General features: G+C 42.8%; 1 protein-coding gene across 1 annotated transcript; it reads left to right on the forward strand.

Annotated features, from left to right (window-relative positions):
• The first annotated feature begins 10,676 nt into the window (after positions 1–10,676).
• Positions 10,677–19,371, forward strand: LOC115047403 (paralemmin-1-like). The gene is made up of 7 exons (XM_029508316.1): positions 10,677–10,790; positions 11,375–11,455; positions 14,023–14,141; positions 14,611–14,737; positions 15,576–15,600; positions 16,217–16,291; positions 16,898–19,371. The coding sequence occupies exons 1-7, from the start codon at positions 10,749–10,751 to the stop codon at positions 17,764–17,766; spliced, it is 1,338 nt and encodes a 445-aa protein (XP_029364176.1). The 5' UTR covers positions 10,677–10,748; the 3' UTR covers positions 17,767–19,371.
• The last annotated feature ends 1,296 nt before the right edge of the window (positions 19,372–20,667 follow it).

The following is a 20,667-nucleotide window of genomic DNA, read 5'->3' on the forward strand; positions in this document are numbered from 1 at the left end:
TATTGTTGGTTCTCTATGTGACGGTGGTGGAGGAAGAACTTATGTCAGCCTTTCTCCTTGTCCCCTTTCCCCCTACCACAAACCTAGACTACTGAGAGAAGTGGGTGTTCATCCACCTCCGTCCACTTATCTGAGGTAGGGCCGCGGGGGTAGCAGCTTCAGCAGGGAGTCCCAGACTTCCCTTTCCCCAGCCACATCGACCAGCTGGGGTTAGGGTTAGGGTTAGGGTTAGGATCCCGAGGCCAGAGCGGAGATATAATCTCTCCACCTGGTCCACGGAGGTACATGAACTCCTTCCCTTGGATGCAAAGACTCATTCCCAACACGGAGTAGACAGTTGGCTTCCTGCTGAAAACCATGGCCTCTGATTTGGAGGTGCTGATTGTCATCCCAGCCGCTTCACACCTGTCCAGTGAAAGCTGAAGGTCACAGACCGATGGTGCCAACATCACCACATCGTCCGCAAAAAGCACCTTCAGACTGTCCAAAGTCTGAAGGTGCTCTGAGCTAAAAGTACAAAGCACAGACTGTGAAGGTTTTCAGACTGTGTTAATGGTTGACATTATAACTTTTCAATTGGTAGAAGACCAAATAGCTTATCTTCTTTCTCATCAAGGCCAAAGTGATGTCCTAAACTTTTTCATTCTGACTTTAGGCGTCATACAACAAATACAATATCATTTCACTTTTTTCCAGTTAGTTTTGAACTTTTGCATGCACACTGAATGCTTTTTCACATTTATATTGATTACCTTCATAGTCATGAAGTAATATTTTAAAGCAAAATGATCAGGTGTGTCTTGGTTTGTTTTTTTTGGTGCAGTGATTGTGATTGACAGATGTCATACAGATGTGAATTGCTCACATCTGTATGACATCTGTCACACCCAGTTATCATCATCTCTGAGATAAGATACCATCCAATCGCAGTATTGAAGAAATTCTGCAGAGGGATTCTTGTTTCACCTCAAACTTTGGCATCTTTGGTACATAGAACAGATGAACAAACCCTGCACTTGCTGAATGTAGACGGGGATGTCAGGGGCCAACATCATGTGTTGATGTGTCTGCTGTAGAGGATCGCATACAGTGATCATGAATTCATTGGCTCGTTGTCTGGGTTTTAGCTTCAGAGAAGCTAAATCCATGCCAGCGACGCAGACCTATATGCTGTCCAATGCTAAACTCACATCTACAGGAAGGTTTACATGTTTGATGGCGATCCTGGAGCTTTCTCATTTCCTTTGATAGGAATGTGAAAGATAGTTTACAAAAGTGAATACTTACGAGGACATTAGTTAATCATTTTGTAAAGGTTCCCCTGCTACATTTTGTGGTTTTACAGTCATGTGATCCAAGCCTGCATTTCTTTTTTACATTTCTCTAATCCATTATTAGGGCAGCACAGCAACATAGTCATTAGCTGTAGCCTCACAACAATAAGGTTGTGGGTTCGGTTCCCGGCCTGGGGTCTTTCTGTGTGGAGTTTGCATGCTCTCCCCAAGCCTGCGTGGGTTTCCTTCAGGTACTCTGGTTTCCTCCCACCACCCAAAGACGTCATGTTTGGGTTAACTGGTGACTCTAAACTGTCTGTAGGTCTGAGTGTGAGTGTGAGTGGTTGTTGGTCTCTGTCTGTCTCTGTGTGTTGCCCCTGTGATGGACTGGTGACCTGTCCAGGGTGACCCCGCCCTCACCCAGAGTGAGCTGGGAATGGCTCGGAAGCAGATAAGCAGTAGAAGATGTAGTATTCAGCATGTTTAACTGCAGGACATCCACCTCTTAAATTACTAGCCGTTCTTCCTGTTTCTGCTGCTTTAACCATTCTTGCAAAGATAACAGCATTTAATTTTCTTCCCTCTTGGGAAGAAAAGTAGGTACATTTTTAATAATTTTACTTTATAAACTAGCTATGCTTGCACCGTTCACACCCACTCCTTACAAGCACTCGCACCATTTAGTTGTCACTTCGCACTAGAGGTGGACAGTGACTCGTGTGTTAAAAGGAAGTGACAGCAGCAAAAGGCCATTTTTGAACCCCTGGGAGAAGATCCGACAGGAGCAGATAAGATGCCACCTCTCCTGTTAGTAATGCACTCTTTGAAATCCGTGTGTCTGGTCTTCCTTATCTCTGTTCTACCTCCTGCAGAAAATTCTTCTCCTGCCAAACCAGCAAGAAGCCAGGGAGAAAAACAACTAGAGAGATATTTTAGATTCCCAAATAACCATCTTTGAAAAAGATAAAACTCTCCAGTGGTAAAAGATGTTAAATTTATAACCATTTCTCTTGATTTCAATCCTTAGTCTTCATCAAAAGCAGCCTGAACAACAGCCTGAAAGACTTTTTCGGTCTGTATGTGCAGGTTACAGTTCTCCCACTAGTCCAAGTGTTGTGTCCTGTGAAGGTGAAGGATGTTGCCTGTACTGACGCACAATAATGGAAAAACTGGAAAAGGAAACAAATATAAAGCCCCCCAGTGGTGGCAAGACAGTATGGTTTCTCTGCTGTCCAAAATACGACTGACCAGAAACCTGATTTCTACTTTCTCTAGCTGTGTATCTCCGGCTTCCGTCACTGTGAGATGTTTTAGGAAATAAAAAGAATGTAACAAAGGACAAGTTGAAAGAATTTCTGTCAGTAAAAGAAAGACTGAACATCGACAATCTATTGCTATCAGTCATCGTTGTGTCTATGGACACAATTTAAATGTATTTATTATTTAAAGTAAATAAGCCAGGTTGATTTGCGCTTCACTTAAAATGTGGATGCTAGTTAGCTAGTTTTATTCGTAGCTTACTGCTCTAATTGTGAATCTTTCACGCAGTGGACACAATGACCTGAGTCTGAGACCAGAGTCTCACGCTCACATTCACAAATGCACACAATTTAGAGTCACCAATTGATCAATGAAGCTTGAAGTGTGGACGGAAGCAGGACTATCCAGAGGACACCCAGACCCAATGCGCTGTGAGGCGACAGTACTAACTGCTGCACCACCATTATTTTCAATCCCTGCCCCGGCAGATATCACACACATTCAACTATAAACCACAAATACTTCCATCACACCAAAAAAAAAAAGGAAGAGAGAGAAATCCCCTTTTTTTTAATTAGTTGTCATTGTTTTGAAAAATAGGAGCAGAAGTGTAATCAAACGCATATTTCGTGCTGCTGATTTTTAGCCAAAAGCCATTTACATTCCTGTTCAACTTCAACTTCACGTTCTTTAGAAAACAACTCCTCAGAATCTCCTCTCACTCTTGGAGCCTCATCCAGTCATTTCACCGAACAGCTGCAGATCTCAGTGCGAGCCACGTGCATGATGCAAAGAGACTTTCTGTTCTGTTCTTTAGGCCAAGGGGATTTCTCCTGGGTTGTAAACCTCCATGGAATTAAATCCACATCTGTTTGTCTTTCTCACTAGAAACTCTAAACCTCCTCATCATTGTGCTTTAAGTCGATAGCCTTTATGCCGTCAGGCTGTTTGGTTATCAAGTTGTCCCCTCGTCGTTCTGTGTCCAGAGGGACTGATAAACACATTCTCAAATGATTAACATCTGTCAGATAATTTCCACAAGGCTGCCATAGAAATAATAGTCCATGAAACACCTGCCATCTCCATCCATTTCCCATCACATTAACACTGAGGCAAACACATACATCCACCACACATGAACACATGAAAGCGCTCACATTCATATGAGACAGTGTGTTTTTGTGTGGTTACTTGTATATCTGTGTGCATGTATTGTCTGAGGCTGCTGTCATGAGGAGATAGAAGTCGCCCTGGGGTTGTTTGTGACCTTGTGCTTCTCAATGAGCTTCTTTCACATATTCACACAGAGATGAAAAGCACTCCTCCTTCATGAACAGACTCATTAATCCACCTGTGGCCCAGGCCGAGGTTGTTGTGTGTCACAGATCTAATTTAGCGTCATCTTTGCGTTTCCTGTGATCTTACCTGTCCTTTGTTCTTCGCATCAAATCACTTGGCTTTCAGTAAAAAAAGTTCCGTCAGAAAGATGATAAAGTGACAACACAGTACAACTGTCACAGCTGCTCCGACTCAACTTCCTACCGCTGCTTCTGTAAGTGCAGCTCCTACTGTGTTCACTCCACCTTGACGTAGAACCTCTATCTTTTATGTTCTGTCATATTTATTTGTACGCCGAACATTTCACTCCAAAACCACACGCTTTCATCTGCCTCTCCACTTTCTGGAGATCCTTTTCCATCGGATTTTGGATCCTGGCTGCAGGAGATCCTTTTACTGTCAGCGAAGTTCAATTCAGCTTCTAACCTGAAAGTGTAAATAACACGAAATTGTACAAAGTACATATGTGCTGCCATCTTATTTTTTATTACTGGTACACAATAAATCTGGGGGTTATTTTGGGCCACAGAAGATTCAATCTATGGAGCCAGAAAAAGGAAACCCTTTAACTGGGACACAGCTATAATGACTCAAGTGGAGACAACGGCAATAAAATGTGATAGTGGTTCTCAAAGGTGAAACTATCACTATTTTAGCCATAGATTAATCTATGAAATATTTTCTTTGTTAATTGTTAAATCAAGCTCTAAAAAATCAAATGTCTCCTCACGTATCAATGAAAATGTTTGACTGTTCCTGGATAAAAGGTGACAATCATTGTAGATATTCATTTTACTATTTTGTAACAAATGAAAAACGGGAAGCTTTTGTAATTACTTCAAATGTTTTCAATAGATGTTTACTTGAAGGGCAGCTTAGCGCTGTCACTCCACAATAAGAAGGTCACGGGTTCGGTTCCCAGCCTTTGGCTTTTCTGTTCTCCCTGTGTCTGCATGGGTTTCCTCCCACCGTCCAAAGACATGCATGTCCAGATTAACTGGTGACTCTAAATTGTCTGTAGGTTTGAATGCAAGTGTGAGTGGTTGTTCGTCTCTGTTGGTCTTTGTTTGTTGGCCCTGTGATGGACTGGTAACCTGTCCAGGGTGACCCCGCCCTTAATCCAGAACGTTGGCTGGGATTGGCTCCAGCACCCCGCGACCCGAAAACGGAAAAGCGGTTGAAGATGGATGGATGGATGGATGGATGTTTACTTGAAGCGATTATCCAAATTAGTACAAAGTCAATCTTTCAGATCTAATCGTACTGAAGAGCCCGAAAGAGTGGTGTCATAAATTTTAGTTGCAATCATTTTAAAGGAAAAGGATCTTTTTTTCAGCAACTTAAGTGGCCACAAACGGTATTTATGAGATAATTGCAATAAATGTGAAGTGCTGCAGAACAATAGCACAAACAGAAAAATCCTAAAATGACTGAACTGATTAAATGTGGTTCTTATGTATTACAGTTTGGACCCACCAAAGAAACCCTGAAATCCTGAGACAGTTGATGACAGCCAATAACGTGTGTCTTTATGCTGTCTCATTCTTCTCTTGTTAGTTAATACCAGACAGATTTCTGCCAGAGAATCTAAACTACACACCACAATAGACCTATGAAATTGTTTAGCATATCAAATCCTTTCATAGGTCTAATGAAAACTCTAAACACGTCTTTGTTTCAAAAAGTACAGGCTGGGAATAACTGCCACACGGCATTGTGCCAGTATTCTTGTTATTACAGTCACATTCTGCATAACACTGATAACGCGGTTCTGATCCCGCTGGAGATAAGTCCCAGAGCCCCTGCTCTGAGGTCACAGTGATATCTGGTCCATATGATCCCCGGCATTATCATGTAGGGTCAGGAGGAGCACACAGGGAGTTTTACTAAGCACACCAAAGCTTCACCAACTCATTTTCAAACATGAAGAGGCTCATGGTCTGCAGCTGGGCGGTGCACTGACTCATCACAATAACACTCAGGGGCCTGGACCAGATGTTCCCTTAAATTATTGTACTTCTCAAAAGGGTTTAAAACTCACCGACTTCAGTAATGTCAAGAGGCTCTGATGTAGCGTCTGCACAGGAAGTCATTCATTCATTCATCTTTTACCGTTTATCTGTTTCTGGGTCACGGGGGGTGCTGGAGCCAATCCCAGCTCACATCCTGGACAGGTGACCAGTCCATCACAGGGCCAACACACAGAGACAGAGACCAACAACCACTCACACTCACACCTGCAGACAATTTAGAGTCACCAGTTAACCCAAACATGATGTCTTTGGAAGGTGGGAGAAATCTGGAGTATCTGGAGGAAACCCATGCATGCACGGGGAGAACCGAACCCGCAACCTTCTTGTTGTGGGGCAACAGTGCTAACCACAATGCCACCACGATGTCCCGCAGGAAGTAAGTCACAGCATTATGAAGCAAAGAGCATTCCTTATGAGGCCTCTGTCCATATCTGAGCATGGTGGGAGGAATGTCAAATTAAAAGAGAGCATCATCGTTGTTACAGCTGACAGTATGACATCATCAGCATCTTCTACTTTAAATGTTTTTTGACTTGTTCCTCTTTTTCCTTCACAATCACGTAAAAGTGAAAACCATAAATCCATGATACAAAGTTAGGGCCACGGGTGTGCGTATTTCAAAGGGTGGAGCTGCAGGGCACTTTACAACCTGGCCACATGGCGAAAGTTCAGAGTGCAAGTTAAATGTGTGTGGAATTCGGAGCTGGAGCTATCTACAGCCTCCCACTGACCCAGAGCGACTCCCTCCCATGCCTGAATCAGCTGTGGCTATATGGGGCTGGTCTTGGCAAAGGCTTAAAAGTTTGATCAGTGAATCTGGGTGTGAGCAGATCAATACCTGCATAGTATAGTACACTATCTTAATCATTTACTTCCGCTCAGTCCTCAGGCTCACGCCTTCTCCTTCTCAACTAATCAATACCTTTTTGGCTTTGCCTCCTCATTACTGTGGAGCAGAGACAGGTTGGAAGAGACTCCACACTGGTAAAGTTTGTGGCCCCTTGTCGCCTTTTCTTTTCGGTAATCTGGGTCAGGCCTCATCACCCAGTCAGCTCTCATAAATTCACTGTTCATCTTTTCTTGTTTGATCAACAGATACAATGGTGCAGAGGGAGGGGAGGAAAACCAGGCACCTGCTTGGGGGGGCCCCAAACGGCCCTTTTAAAACACCCATAAAGATGCTATACACTGATGGAGTCCGCTGGGCTTATTGCCTGCATGGGAGGCATTCAGGGAATACTGGAAATTTTAGCATCAGCCATTAGTCGCCAAGACTCTAAGATCTCCACTGAAGTGTTAAAAATTGTTAAACACAAACATCCTTTTTGGATGTCACTTTGGAGTCTAATAAACACACCTGAATGAATATCAACTTGGCCATTTGTGGTTAATTTGGCATCAATTCCATATTAACCGTCCTGCTGCAGTTATTACTCACCCACTGCACACAATGAGTTGTTATCTGCTGCTGACATTGCATAAACTGCTTACTTGTGGGTGAATCATGATTGTCAAAGGTCATCGGCTCTTTGCATTTGACACAGAGAGTCATATCCTCTGTAGTAACGATAGAAAAGTCTGACATACTGTGACAGACTGACGTGGGAAACCACTATAGTCAGATATAAACTAATCCACGTCATTTCATGGGAGTCAATGAGAAGAACGTTGAACTTGATATACTGTCATCTACTTGATATCGTTCCAGCACGGCTGATCTGAAGAGAGAGGAGCAGGGGTTGGGGGTGAGGATTAGCTGCAGTTTTTCTCCATCTTTTAAATATTCCCGCCCTGCTCTGCTGACCTTGGCAGACTGTTATAACAGCCAATGCAAAAAGCACCTGGTCGATCAGTTGAGTTATCAGTTTTAAAAGCCTATATTTAACATTGCCGGTTAGAAAGGAACAGGTTTTGCTCAAAAAACTCAGATTTTCAGTCTTGCTTTCTCAAGCAACACAGCACCAAAACAGCTCTCATAAGCACTACAGGCTGCAGACAGAGGATTTTTCTCAGGTTTAATGCTAACTGACCTCAATTCATCTGTAAAGGAATGCAGTTACTGTTAGGCTTTTCAGAATAAAAATTAAGCCATGAAATCAATAGTTCACTGTCTCTAAGATAGATGTGAAAACACTGAGAAAGTCAAATGATCTAATCCCTAAATGCAGCTGCTTTAGCCATCAAGGGTAAAAGACGAAGTCTTTAAATTGATACATGAACGTCCCTTGATCCCTTCGACAATATGGCAATATGATGTGGTTTATAGTTTAGAGGTGATGCTTGTGCTTGGGTTCCTATTAAGCAGTAACCTCTGAGGCTAAAGAATAAATTTAGCACTAAAAACTGCAGTTGCTTTAAAGGCCCCTTGAGTCTGACGCCAACAGTGAATCAGTTGCCATTTAACAAACTCCCGCGTTGAAATGTGTAACTTAACAGCAGAAATAAAAATGTTTTCACATCAATGGTTTTTGTTGACAGCTAATTTGTTCCCGGTGATTTTTTATTGAACTCACTCATGAGAAATGAATTTAAGCTTAATGCTCTGTATAATCCAGGGTGCGGTCTGGTCAGGTGAATGAGTGTGTCCTTGCCACAAACCGTCATTCACTGAAGTCTCCATAAAAAACGTATGAACTCGACGAGCTCCGTTGAGCTTCATCGTTGTGTTTGAATTGATTTCATTCATCTTTCAAGCGTTGATTCTTAAACCAGTTGTGTTCTCACTGCGTGCTATGCCATCTGCTCAAATTATCCATAACACTGTGGTATTTATTGCGCTGTTGTGCGAACATTACACAGCTATAGAGCTCAACAAGCTGAGCACGCTGTAGAGCTGCCTTATGTGAGAGATTAGTTACACTCTGACAAAAAAGACAACCTCGTCGCTGGCCCGTAACACCTATGTAAGCAGGTCCAGTCACTCACTCATTTTCCGTTGTTTACATGTTTCCAGGACACCGGGGGATGCTGGGGCCGATACACTATACAGCCTGGACAAGTCACCTGTCCATTGCAGATGAACAACCACTCACACTCACACTCACATCTACAGGCAATTTAGCCTTACCAATTGACCCATACATGCATTTCTTTGGATGGTGGGAGGAAACCGGAGGAAACTCATGCAGGCTCCACGCAGAGGACCCCAGCACCCCAGAATCAAACCTATGCCCTTTATGCTGTGAGGCAGCAGCACGAGCTTTAATGTTCGAGCTGTGGTTCAGGTTCAGACTGTGCAGAGCTCTGCAGACAGGGTTCATAAAACTGGACACTCTTCTCCCATCAACCCAGATTTAGCCTCTTTGCATCAGAGTAAATCTATGAATCTTTAACCCCTCACTGTCCCAAAGAGCCCTGTAGATCTGCTGGGTTATGCATTGGCTGTTTCTACAAAGTCTGGGTTAAAGGTCAAAGGCTGATTGCTCCACTTGCTCGTTCACTTTAAAAAATGTTGTATTTGGTCTGCAGACACTGTGTAAGCTTTTAAAATCACACAAAACACATTTTTATTGATTTGTCTTCTTGTCTGACTAAGAAAGTTGTATTTGACTCCATAATACAGTTCCGTTGTGTTACTAAAAAGGTGTGTATATCAATCATTTGATCTGTTTTGAACCTACGGAGCAATTTTTATTTAATTGTAAATCTATTTTGTTGTTGTTTTTGTTTTTCTGCAGTAAAAAGACTCCTGGCACTAAAAACACCATACAAACAAAATCATTATTGCGATTGTTGTTTATGTTTATATGTTTAAATATGATGATCAGCTTTCTCTTCCAATGGATGATCAGAAATAAGTACACAAGATAAATCAATCTTATAGCTGCTGGCTCTTGGTATCTGTAGTGGGGTTGTGCTGAGTTACAATGGGCCTACAATGATAGTTAGGATGTATAATCTGTATTTGAAGTGTGCTAGCATTTACTAATTGATTGATTGATGATTGATTTTTCTTGTATAAGTCATTGGATATCTTGGGTAGTTGTATTTGTGTTCAACAACAATAACACACCCTGTATCATTCATCTTACTCTACGTCTATCGGACACACAGCTGGAAATGGTCTCCTACATATTTGTGTGTTTTGGTGTTTGTAGCTTTCTCATGTTTAAAGCTCTCTACTTTCTTAACTCTACTTATTTCTGTTGTGTATGTTTTAGGAGAAGCATGGATGAGGCAGAGACATACCAACGAAGGCTGCTAGCCTTATCGGTGAGAATGCCTTTCCCTCTTTCTTTCCTTTGGTCCGTCCACTTCAATCTGCATTAAACCAACTGGACCTTTCACCTCGTGTCAAAATAACGTAATTGCACCGACATTGTATAATGCCACTTCAGTGGATAGGTCTTCCTTGATCCGCACGGCCTCCAGTGACCACCCAAAGAACATTCCTCCGTTAGCTTTCTGGCCAATGATCACTGGTCTGTGAAATGTAAGGTTTGAGGGCCTGAGCGTAGCCTGCTTGATCTCCCTGCAATGTAAAATCAGCCCGAACACAAGTGACCCACTTCAGCGTAGACAGAGAGGGCCTGGAGTGGACCTCAGCGTGTTTACAGCTTACTTTAACAGTACAGATACGGCGTCAGCATGCATACAATGTGCTGTGTCACTGAACTATTTCTCTCGGCATCCCTGCACTCTGGCAGCTGTATCTCCTCGTTTTAATCTGATGGTCACGACCCCTAAAAATACTCCACCCCCTCCTCTCTGTCTGCCTGTCTCAGTTCTCTGCTTTCACACAGAAGAAGTCCTTGTCTTCAGGGACCATGACTGCAAGGGGAGTGACCAAAGAATTCTATTAAAAAGCGGGTGTAACCCACCACAATAACTGGAGTTCTCTCGGATGAAGTTTTGTCTGGTGGTGGCAGAATATACAGCAGTTGCGGTTGGTTCATTTTATAATAACCTGCTTTTTCTTGGACTAACTTCTGTAACAGTTTTGCTGTTGAAAGGTAGCTTACGAGCGCACTCTTTACAGAGCATGTGAGGGGTAAGTAGTGATAAGCTTCCTGGAAAATGAAATAAATGGTTTTTAAAGTGGAATTTACACTACAGAAATTACTTGCTGGCTGTTTTAAGTCTTACATGACGAATAAAGTGTTTGTTGACAGCGAAGGCAGTCTGTCCCTTTCTGCAGCTGTAGCAGGATAATGAGGAGAGTTCACAGCAAGTGGAGCACTGACTGGAGTGAGTCACGAAGTAAACACTGTAAAACAGTGAATTTTACCATTCTACTTTATCCGCAAACGAATGAGATTTTGTTGCACAGTCTCATTAAACTCCTAAAATTCATTATTCCATCCTAAGATTTCAGGCTTTCCCTTCTGATTGTGCTTCATCACCTAGTTATTACCTCCTCTTTACGGTGACACACCCCAACAGCTGACACAGGACTGAGACAGAGCTGCTCCAAACGTCTCCACATCTTTTTTTCTCTCAAAGGCCTCACCATTTCTCTTGTCTTGCCAGGAGAGGCGTCGACAGCAGGAAGAAGAGGAGAGACTGAAGAGGGAGACAGAGGAAGAGTGGTTGAAGACTGCTCAGAAAAAGGTCAGCATCTGTCGCATCTGGTTCAAACAAGGTGTCATACTCCTGCCGGTGGCTTACATAAGTACATAAGTGTTTTCCCAAACAAGTTCAACTCCTTTGAGTGTTGAAATAGTTCAAATGTTGTCAGCTGATCGGATTTTGTACATAGATCACATAGACAGCACGTAAATGTAAAGTTCCTGAAATGAATTGAAATTTCCTCCACACATGAGCAGTGGGAAATTATTTCATATGACAATTATCATTTCTCAACAAGAAAAGTATATATGCAAGCAAGTATGACAGATCAAATGACAGATTTCCCACTCTGCATTGTCAGTATGTCAGTTTGCTGTCGAGGTAATTATTGCATCATTTCATCTGACAGGACCCGTGAGTCTCCACCTATAAAGAAAGGTGACGTGCTATGGATTTCAAGTTTTTTTTAAATCATAAAAAAACAGCGTCACTATCAAAAAGTGTGTTCTTGTGTATGTGGCAAATAAACATATTTGCATTTTAGGTGACTAGATTGTGAGGGCAAACGCTCCCACTTATCAACTACACAACGTCCTTTGATCCTCTTGGAAACAAGACAAAATTGGTTTTATTTTGCTTGTTGATAAGAATTAGCTGAGAACTAGATGAGAGGGTTAAGGTATAAAGTGACCAGAGCTTTGTTAACACTTCCCTTTGTTCACCGGCTTCATGCTAAGAAAAGCTGGACCAGCTGCCCTCTCTAGCTTACCCTACACACACGGGAGTGGTATTAATATTTTTATCCAACACTATGCAAGGTATTACTACTCTTACTATTCCTAGAGAGGACCTTTTACAGTGGAAGCTGAGAGCTGAGAGCTCTATCCTGCCTGTTTTCATTGTTTCTGCTCCTCTCCAGCTGCTTCATGTTAAAAATTGACCACTGATATGTCCCACCCTTGTGTCATGTATTTTGACTGTTGCCAAGCGGAGCTGCTCACTAGCTGACGTCTTAAATCAAGTGTTCTGGGAGGGGTCCCTTGGACTTTACTCCCAGTAACATGAGAGCAAGCAGTTTTCAGTTCAGTTCATGTGCTGAAAGCTGCAGAGCCAGAGACTCCTCCTTACTGGGTGAAACGCTGACCTACAGCAGAAGTTATTTTATGAAAATCCCGCCTGCTCCTGTTTTGTTGTTGAACCAATAAGTGAAAGAGATTATAAGAAAGGAAGTGAGAGAAGATGCACATTGTTTTGATGTCTGTCAGGTAGCCATCGCGCTTTTAGGCATCCCTTTAGCCGCTTCACTGTTCCCCACAGGACATCCTTGTTTGAAAATAAACAGCCCAAAACAACTTACATTATCTATGCTGTCAGCAGCCTAGTGCTACATCATGCATGCTGCTACAGCCTCCCAAACAGCCAGTGCTTAACATTTCTGCTTTCCCCAACCAAGCATTGCCTCGGGGCACGTGCATGGCTGGGGGCAGGGACACACCATCCCTGCTGCAGCTGAGCGAGTTTAGCCTGGAGATACAACAGCGCTTCCCTCATCACTGTGGTAGCTAAATGTGAGTCAGAGTTTGTGTGTTTCTTTGATTAAAACCCGAAGGAGATGATAGTATTCTCACCGTGCCCACTCCAAGCACTCCAATGTTTGCTTGCTTTTTCAGTGGCCAAACCAACCAACACAGGGGCCCTGACCTGAAGATGTAGATCTGGTAGCAGCATTTTGCTTTGCCGTGCTCGCTGGCTGGCCCTGGTTTCAGTTTACATGGCATGCTCAGCCCAGTAGAGGTTGCGTGTAACTGTATAATCACCCTAGAGATATCTGGGTGGTATGGGTTATCTAATCGGGATAAGAAATTGAAGAAGCATATTTCCTAAAATGCCAAACTGTTGAATTTAAATAACCCTTACAGAGGAGCGACTCCTGTAGTTGGGATTAAACAGATAGGTCGGGGCTTAAAGAGTTCGAAAAATGGCACTGTCAGGTTTCAGGTTGTCCCTTTTGCTAATGCCACAGCCTGGTGTGAAGTGGCAGGATGTCTGTATCGCAGGGCAGTGGCACAGACAACAGCACTCTGCTGGCCTTACTCTCCCACAGCTACGTTCCAAATGGCATCACCACAGGCCTCGATCAGTCTGTCGAGAGGCCAAAGTGGCAGGGCGCTGCTGCTGGAGGACTAATGTGTGTCTTGAGTCCTTGAATGACCACTTCTGTATCACGTTCACACAGGCAAAATGTTTAAGGGTGCACCGGAGGTCAAACCACCAACCGCCCAACCCCGAGAATGTGCTAATATTATATTCTGTATACTTAAAAATAAAAGTAAACATTTGAAGTTTCTAAATTAAGCGGGCAAACAGGGCTATTATGCTAAAATGTATGTATTTGGTTCTTATTTTAAAATGAGTCATCTGGAAACAGTCAGCCACATGGCCAGTGGCATTTTTAAACTTAACCGTCAACTATTTGACAGTTGATGAAATCCACCTGCCAGCAACACTGGAGCTAAAATCAGATACCAAGGAGCCGTTTTTACTAAGAATATGGCCCCGCCTCTTAACTTTGAACCTTTCTTGCCTTTTCTTCTCATGCTCTCACACAGAGGAAGTACCTGAGGGACCAGTGGCTTAGGGCAACAACTCCAGCTCCCGTCCTCCTGACACTTCACAACTTTAGGTCCAGTCCTCCGCCACACGACGAGGCAGACAAGCACACAGCAGCGTAAGCCACATTTTTAAACAGGATGAACGTGACAAACAGCGGTGCTGACAGGGGAGTTCAGAGAATCCTTTGATGCAACCTGCTCACAGGTGGTATGCATGTAGTGAGAGACAATCCCACCAACACACATAAACAAGATTTGCAGGAGGAGGATGCCACAAAAGTTGTGTTTTTGATCTACATTCTGCTGGCAGACAGATAAAACATAAAGCAACATTTTTTTTCTTACATGGAAATCTTTGCCATGAACCAGGGAGTTCAGTGTTTTCCTCATTCCTCAGCAGATCAAACAGAAGGCAGCCATGTTGTACTTATGTGATGGATTATAGCCAAGGACATGAACACACACAAACACACACTCACAAAAACAAGATGCACATTAGAAATCATAACATAAATGCTTCAAAACATTGGAACGAGAAAAGAGAGACAGTCAGTGTGTGTGTGTTTGTGTGTAATCAACCAAAAGTCAAAAGACGCCGAAGGAGAAGGAAGGAGACGCAGCTGATGCCAGAAAAGAGGAACGAGCTGTCAGAGAAGAAAACAGAGAGTCTGTCAGTTGTACAACTGCAGCCTTAATACACAACCACCGTCAGGTGAGTACAGCACATACAGAAACACAAAAACAGAAAAAAGCTCATTCTGGGAGATTTCATTATATACAAAACCTACACCTCAAGGCAAAATGAGCTTTGAGATTTCAGACACACAAATACCCCCAAGGTACAGACCACCAAGGGTCAGAGGTGGCAAATGAGGCTCGGTAAATGCTGAATAAATTACATAAATGTTCCAACAAATAGGAAATATTTTCCTGTACAAGTTGGACCGAAGTATCTCCCATTACAAATCATAAATAAAAGATTCCCAACTGTGTCACCACAAAATTTTACTGCAGTAAGTCAAACCAGAATTTTTCCCTGAACTTGGTGAATAATTAAACACATTTCCCTGCTTGCTCTGATAAATTTCATCAAACACATGGCTGTTATGGCTTGGATTTTTTATTTCTTTTGCACTATATCAGGCATGCATCTTTAAATACATCACAATTAATCACATTGTGGACATATTATGGCACAGTCGGTAGTTTTATTGTTACATCAAGAAAGCACATATTGGTTTATAAACTTTAACCTCCACCAGGCTTTGACTTTGCTGCACAGCAGATATATAGCTCAGTCTAGCATTAGGTACCGGCTGCGGGACGGAAATGGTTGTTGGACAAAATAATCTCAGTGCCTGATGGCATGTGCTTGGTTCAACACGTCTGTGATGAAGGCTGTAAAATATTTATGGCAGGGCACAAGGCAGTGAGGGCTCTGGAAGGGATAGGAGGAATGTGTTGAAAGTTGCACACTCAGTTGTTACGAAATGTTTTAAGTGTCTGGCCACAGAGAGCCCTTAAAATTTGTTTCTTTTCTTTACCCACAGGCTGCCACTACCGAGGACGCACAAGGTAAGAAGTCCAAGTGAGCTGCATTGCAGTCGTCATCAGCTCATTGTCCGTTCTGTTTCGTCTTTGTCTGTCAGGATTAGGCCTCCCTAGAATCTCGTCTGTCTTGACAGATGATAATTTTCCATAACTAAATCTTAGTGTGAGGGTGTCAGGATGACAGAATGGAGCCGCAGCTGTGAAACTGTTCTGTGCCTGAGTCTTGTTGTGTAACAGCGCTATTAGGACAAAAGTTTATCAAGCCCTTTCTGTCCTATCTCTTCCTGCACTTGGCACAGATAGGGCAGACAAAAGTGAAAAATAACAGAACAGACCATTCTCACATAAGGCAGAAAACGTTTGACACATAATGGATGTCAGACATTGGTCCCAGATTTCTTTCACGTAGAATTCTGATTTGTTGTCCTTATAAGAAAAGATAAGATATTCCTTTATTTGTCCCACAGTGGGGAAATTTAAAGTATTACAGCAGCAAAAGAGGGTATCAGTGAAAAAGAAATAGAATTAGAATTAGACTATACTATAATATATAGTGTTATTAGCCAGTATTTTTTTTCCTCTGGAAAATAAAAATGGAAAGGAATTTCAATTTATTTTGAACCTATGTTTTCTTTTTCAGCTAATATAGAAGATCACTTCTCTGTAAAAATGGAACAAAATGTATCTCACGAAAATGGGCAAGAAGGCCGATCAGGTGAGGCAAAAGAAAAGACTGTTTCATAAGGAGCCATATATTTGTAGTGTGCTCAGTATAAACGAAGTGAAATGAAATAGATCCTGAGCTCACGCGTTCAGACTGTGTTGGTTTGAGTTCACCTCCTACAAAAAACTCAGCCGTTCATGCTTATGTGACCTGGCAGTGCTGAGCTGCACCCAAAATATTCCCCATTGAAATGGATAAATATAAGAAAAGGAACATCCTCAGTTGTTTGCAGTTGTTTCTCCATTCCTCCCTTGCAAATGATGATGAATCTAATGATGTAATATCATTATGTCCAGCATTTGAAGTTTAGCCTTCAGGATACAACTTAACAATGAGACTGAGGTGAACTGCCTCAGAAAAATAATGTTCATTACTTTTACTGGCTGTTGCATTTTGCTCACTGTGCCCACTATATTTAGCACAAAGCTGCTGCTGACCTAGAATTAACATTTGAACCTCTGATCTTATGAACAAAGTATAGCTGATGATACCTTTGTAAACGGTTTGATGAGACAAAATTGAGGACCTTTCCAGGACCGCAAATAACTGAAATGATTGTCTTTGATTTACTCCTGTTGTCTGTTGATTGTATTTCAGTTCTGGGAATGTTGGCAGTGCAGGTCGAGAGAGACCCCAAGACAGGTGCCACTGTGGTCACATCAGTAGCCCCCATGGCCACACCGGCCGACCATCCAAACGCCACCACGGTATTCGACGATGGCAGAAAGAGTATCCACGCTGTCGGCGGGACAGGATGTCAGCCCTCGACTGAAGAGCTTGGGCAGATCCTGAGCGCCATCGATGGGGTTGGGATGAAAGCGCTGCTGGATGAAGTCACAGTCGTGCCAAACGAGGCTGAGACGAAGACGGAACATGTTGAAGCCAGCAGAACTCCAAAGGAAAAAGTTGTGTCTTTTCCTACCCATCATGCTCTGTCAAGAGACAACGATATGCAACTAGACAGCACGCAAGGCTACGACTTGGAGGCCAGGATGAGCATAGAGCACTGCGCCGTAAGACATGAGGAGGATAAGCAAGAGGAAAGACGCGTCACAGCACTTAGAGACATAGAAGGAGCAGTAGAGACCATAGAGGATCAACAGTTGGAGGAAGGCCCAGTAACCTTGTTGTTCTTGGGATATGCTGATGCCACAACATCCCTGGGTGAAAGCCAAGAGGACGGCGAGGGCATGCTCACTGTGGAACGAGTGATTATCACTGAAGATGGAGAAGAACATGTGATAGGACCTGACACATCAGCATTATGCAAAGAAGCAGCGCAGGAAGCTAGGAAGGAGTCCCAAGCTGCAGTATTTCGGGACATTCCCCCGGAGGGAAACGGAGCAGGAGGTAAAGTCCAGGAACAGGAGGGTGACAAGGAGCAGCATAATTCATCTCCACCTACCAGAGCATCAGGAGAGGAATCCTCCAAGCACAAGACCTGTCAGTGTTGCTCTGTCATGTAAGAAATTGAGCGAAAACAGAGACTCCCTCATCAGGATTCATGCCATTTCCTCTGCTTTTATATCCTCGTGCTTTCTGTTACACACTCTGTGCTGCACTGCTGAAATATTAACGGATACAAGAGCATATGCCACTACCTGGAACAGTCCTACAATGGTTTTGGCTGTGGGCACCACAATCACTTTACTTTGCCAAACACAAAGACAGGGATTTTGTTGTAAGACCTTGCAGCAGCTGTGGACCGTCAGCAGCTCTGAGAGACTATTAAAATACACTTCCCCCCCCTGGTGGACAAAGCTGAAACTTTCAACATACGCTCCTGTAGAGGCAGATATTTCTCATTTTAAATGCAGCCTTCCTTTCTCTGCCTTCAGACTTTCCTTAATCAGCCAAACAATCCCATACGTTACTCCAGCTGTTGACAATGCCAAGCATAGTTTGTAGTTTGTTACGTCAATATTTCGAAGATTAATCATTGCCCGTTTGTGTCAGCCTTTTATACATTTTTTACTTTAATGTACTTTTTTTTATCCATGATCACCCAGGGCTGTGGCTGCAGCTGGGAACAAAATGAATGTTTCTGAGGATTTGTGAGTTTTAATATCCCGAAGAGGAGTTTGTATTTTACAACTTAACATAAATTTTGCATGTTAACTTCATTCAGTCAGGCTTAGATGTATTTTAGCTTCAAAGTGTTAAAAAAAATGTTGCTGATTGTTTCCTCTGCAGCCAAATTGTGGATTTGTTTGTTTTTGTTTTTGGGTTTGTTTTGTTATTTTTTTTTAGCTGGGAGTACATGATGGTCAGTCATTGCTGTCCAGGGCTGGCCAAGTTCAGTAGACAGAAAGACTTGGTGAGTAAAGTGATGAACTGTAAGTAAACAAGTGCTAACATTTACAATGTAGCTGTTGGAAAACTTACAGATACATCTTTTGGATATTTTCATTGGAAGATCAAGATGGCTTTCATTTTACTTTGGAGCTGAGTACAAAGAAACTATTGCGAACTTTACAGTTGGAATACTGCTCCAAGAACTTACACTAACCTATGCTAAAATAACCAGCTGCTGGTTGTAGCTTCATATTCACTGTATAGACATGACAATGGTGTTAATCCTTAAAGTTTTAGATCATTCGCCCTCAGAAGTCAAATTTCTTGGCTCTTTGTTGTTACATTGAGGAAAGCATGCCGGGAGAGATAAATGTGCAAAAAGTCTCATTTAAATCTTTTGTGGTATTCAATCGTAACAGAGTCTACTGTGATGTGACTAAATACGTGGATGGAAAATGTGAAATTCTTGGTGTCTCCTGGCAGGTCAAGGGCACTCATGATAATGTTCTATTACTTTCAGAAACGACAGGAGATATTTGTTTCTCCAATGGGGCATTCTTTGGATATTTTCAAATGAGGCATTTTATACCTTCTTGGGTTCTAACCTCCCTTTTACTGACCATTTTGGAGCACCAAAATGGAAATCTTTCCACCACTTCTCAAAAACACTGCTTGATATGAGTTGCCAAATAGGGGTGGTGGGTTTTATATTACAGTATCCAGCAATGAGTTAAGTGTTCCTTACAATAGTTTCAAATATAAAATAAAACATAACCCCTTCTGCCTGTCAGTTTCAATATTTTTGGAATGCAAAATATTTCATTCCCTAGTATGAGCCCCAACTCTCTAAACCAGTATTGCTAATAGGATTGGCCTTGCTGTTTCTTGCCAAGGTGTGAGAGGCTATTGCTGACAGCTAGATGTGCATGTAGGCCAGTGGTTCTCAAATCTTTTTTCAGCAAGACCTCCCGCTGAAGCAAAAAATTTCCACCCCCACCCAGCCTCCAAGGCGAGCCCATTATCCACAGGGAGAACCGCTGATGTGGTAAGGAAAACATCATGCTAAAGCAACAGTTCTGACCATGAAAATATATTTGTTATATTATTCAATAAGGTGTGTGTGTGCAAGTGTGTAAGAGTGTGTGTGTGCCACAGCTGATCCATCCATTGGCGTATTGAGGATGACTGGCATACAGATACTGAGATTTGATCAAATCCATGTTTGTAGAGCCGATAAAGGGAGACTAAACAAAACAGGAGCTGGATATCAACCCTGTTACATTTCTCCTGCCATATTGACTGAGCAACATACTTACGCTGTCGCTGGGAGTGCAAATGTTAACAACACAAGAATACAGACAAAGACTTACATGAAGTAAGACACAATGAGTTTGTTGGTGAGAATGGTCAAATTCAGTGAATGAGTCTTCCAGAGAAATGAGAGGGAGAAGGAGCAGCAAGTCGCAGAGAAGCTGCCAGGTTTTCAGGGAGATGGCGCGTTGGTAAAGATATGAGTAGCTCTGGAGTGGAGTTGAGGCTGGATATTAGGCCGGTGGAGGATCCAGGAGAGCGGAGCAGCAAGGCAGATAAGGAGCCCAGGAAAAGCAGATGAAGCAGGTGAGTACGGGACTGAAGGAACCTTAAAGGTAGTACAATTGGAGCCTGAGCGTATACCGCAAGACGGTAACGGACAATCTGGCGAGGACTGGATGACCGAGCCAATCTTTTATCCTGCAGCTGTGTAGGTGGCATGATTGCAGGATCAGGAGCAGGAGTGTAATGACAGCAGCCGTGCAGAACAGGCATGTTTGACTCCCCCAGCTCTGCCAAGACACAGATAAGGGACTAACAGACACACCCACAAGAGGAAAAACACAGGGAATCCTGACAGTAAGCTCGTCTCCAGTTGCCGGCAGCCTGTTGACAGAGTAAATAGAGGAATATTTCATGTGACAATTGAAAAACACATTCCCTCGTTGCCATTGCATATTTCATTTGCAACAAATTGCATTTTTCACAATTGGATCGCTGACTTCCTGTGAGGTGTTGCTCAGCAGTTCAGAGAAGGTTTT

Source organism: Echeneis naucrates, chromosome 8 (assembly GCF_900963305.1).
Source record: "Echeneis naucrates chromosome 8, fEcheNa1.1, whole genome shotgun sequence".
Taxonomy (NCBI): domain Eukaryota; kingdom Metazoa; phylum Chordata; class Actinopteri; order Carangiformes; family Echeneidae; genus Echeneis; species Echeneis naucrates.

What these genes read in the sequence shown, in the direction of transcription:
- LOC115047403 (XM_029508316.1), top strand. Translation starts at nt 10,749, where the DNA reads ATGAAGTTTTGTCTGGTGGTGGCAGAATATACAGCAGTTGCG. An exon ending in CAGAATATACAGCAGTTGCG is followed by an intron (nt 10,791 to 11,374) that starts GTTGGTTCATTT and finishes TTGTCTTGCCAG; the next exon opens with GAGAGGCGTCGACAGCAGGA. An exon ending in TGAAGACTGCTCAGAAAAAG is followed by an intron (nt 11,456 to 14,022) that starts GTCAGCATCTGT and finishes GCTCTCACACAG; the next exon opens with AGGAAGTACCTGAGGGACCA.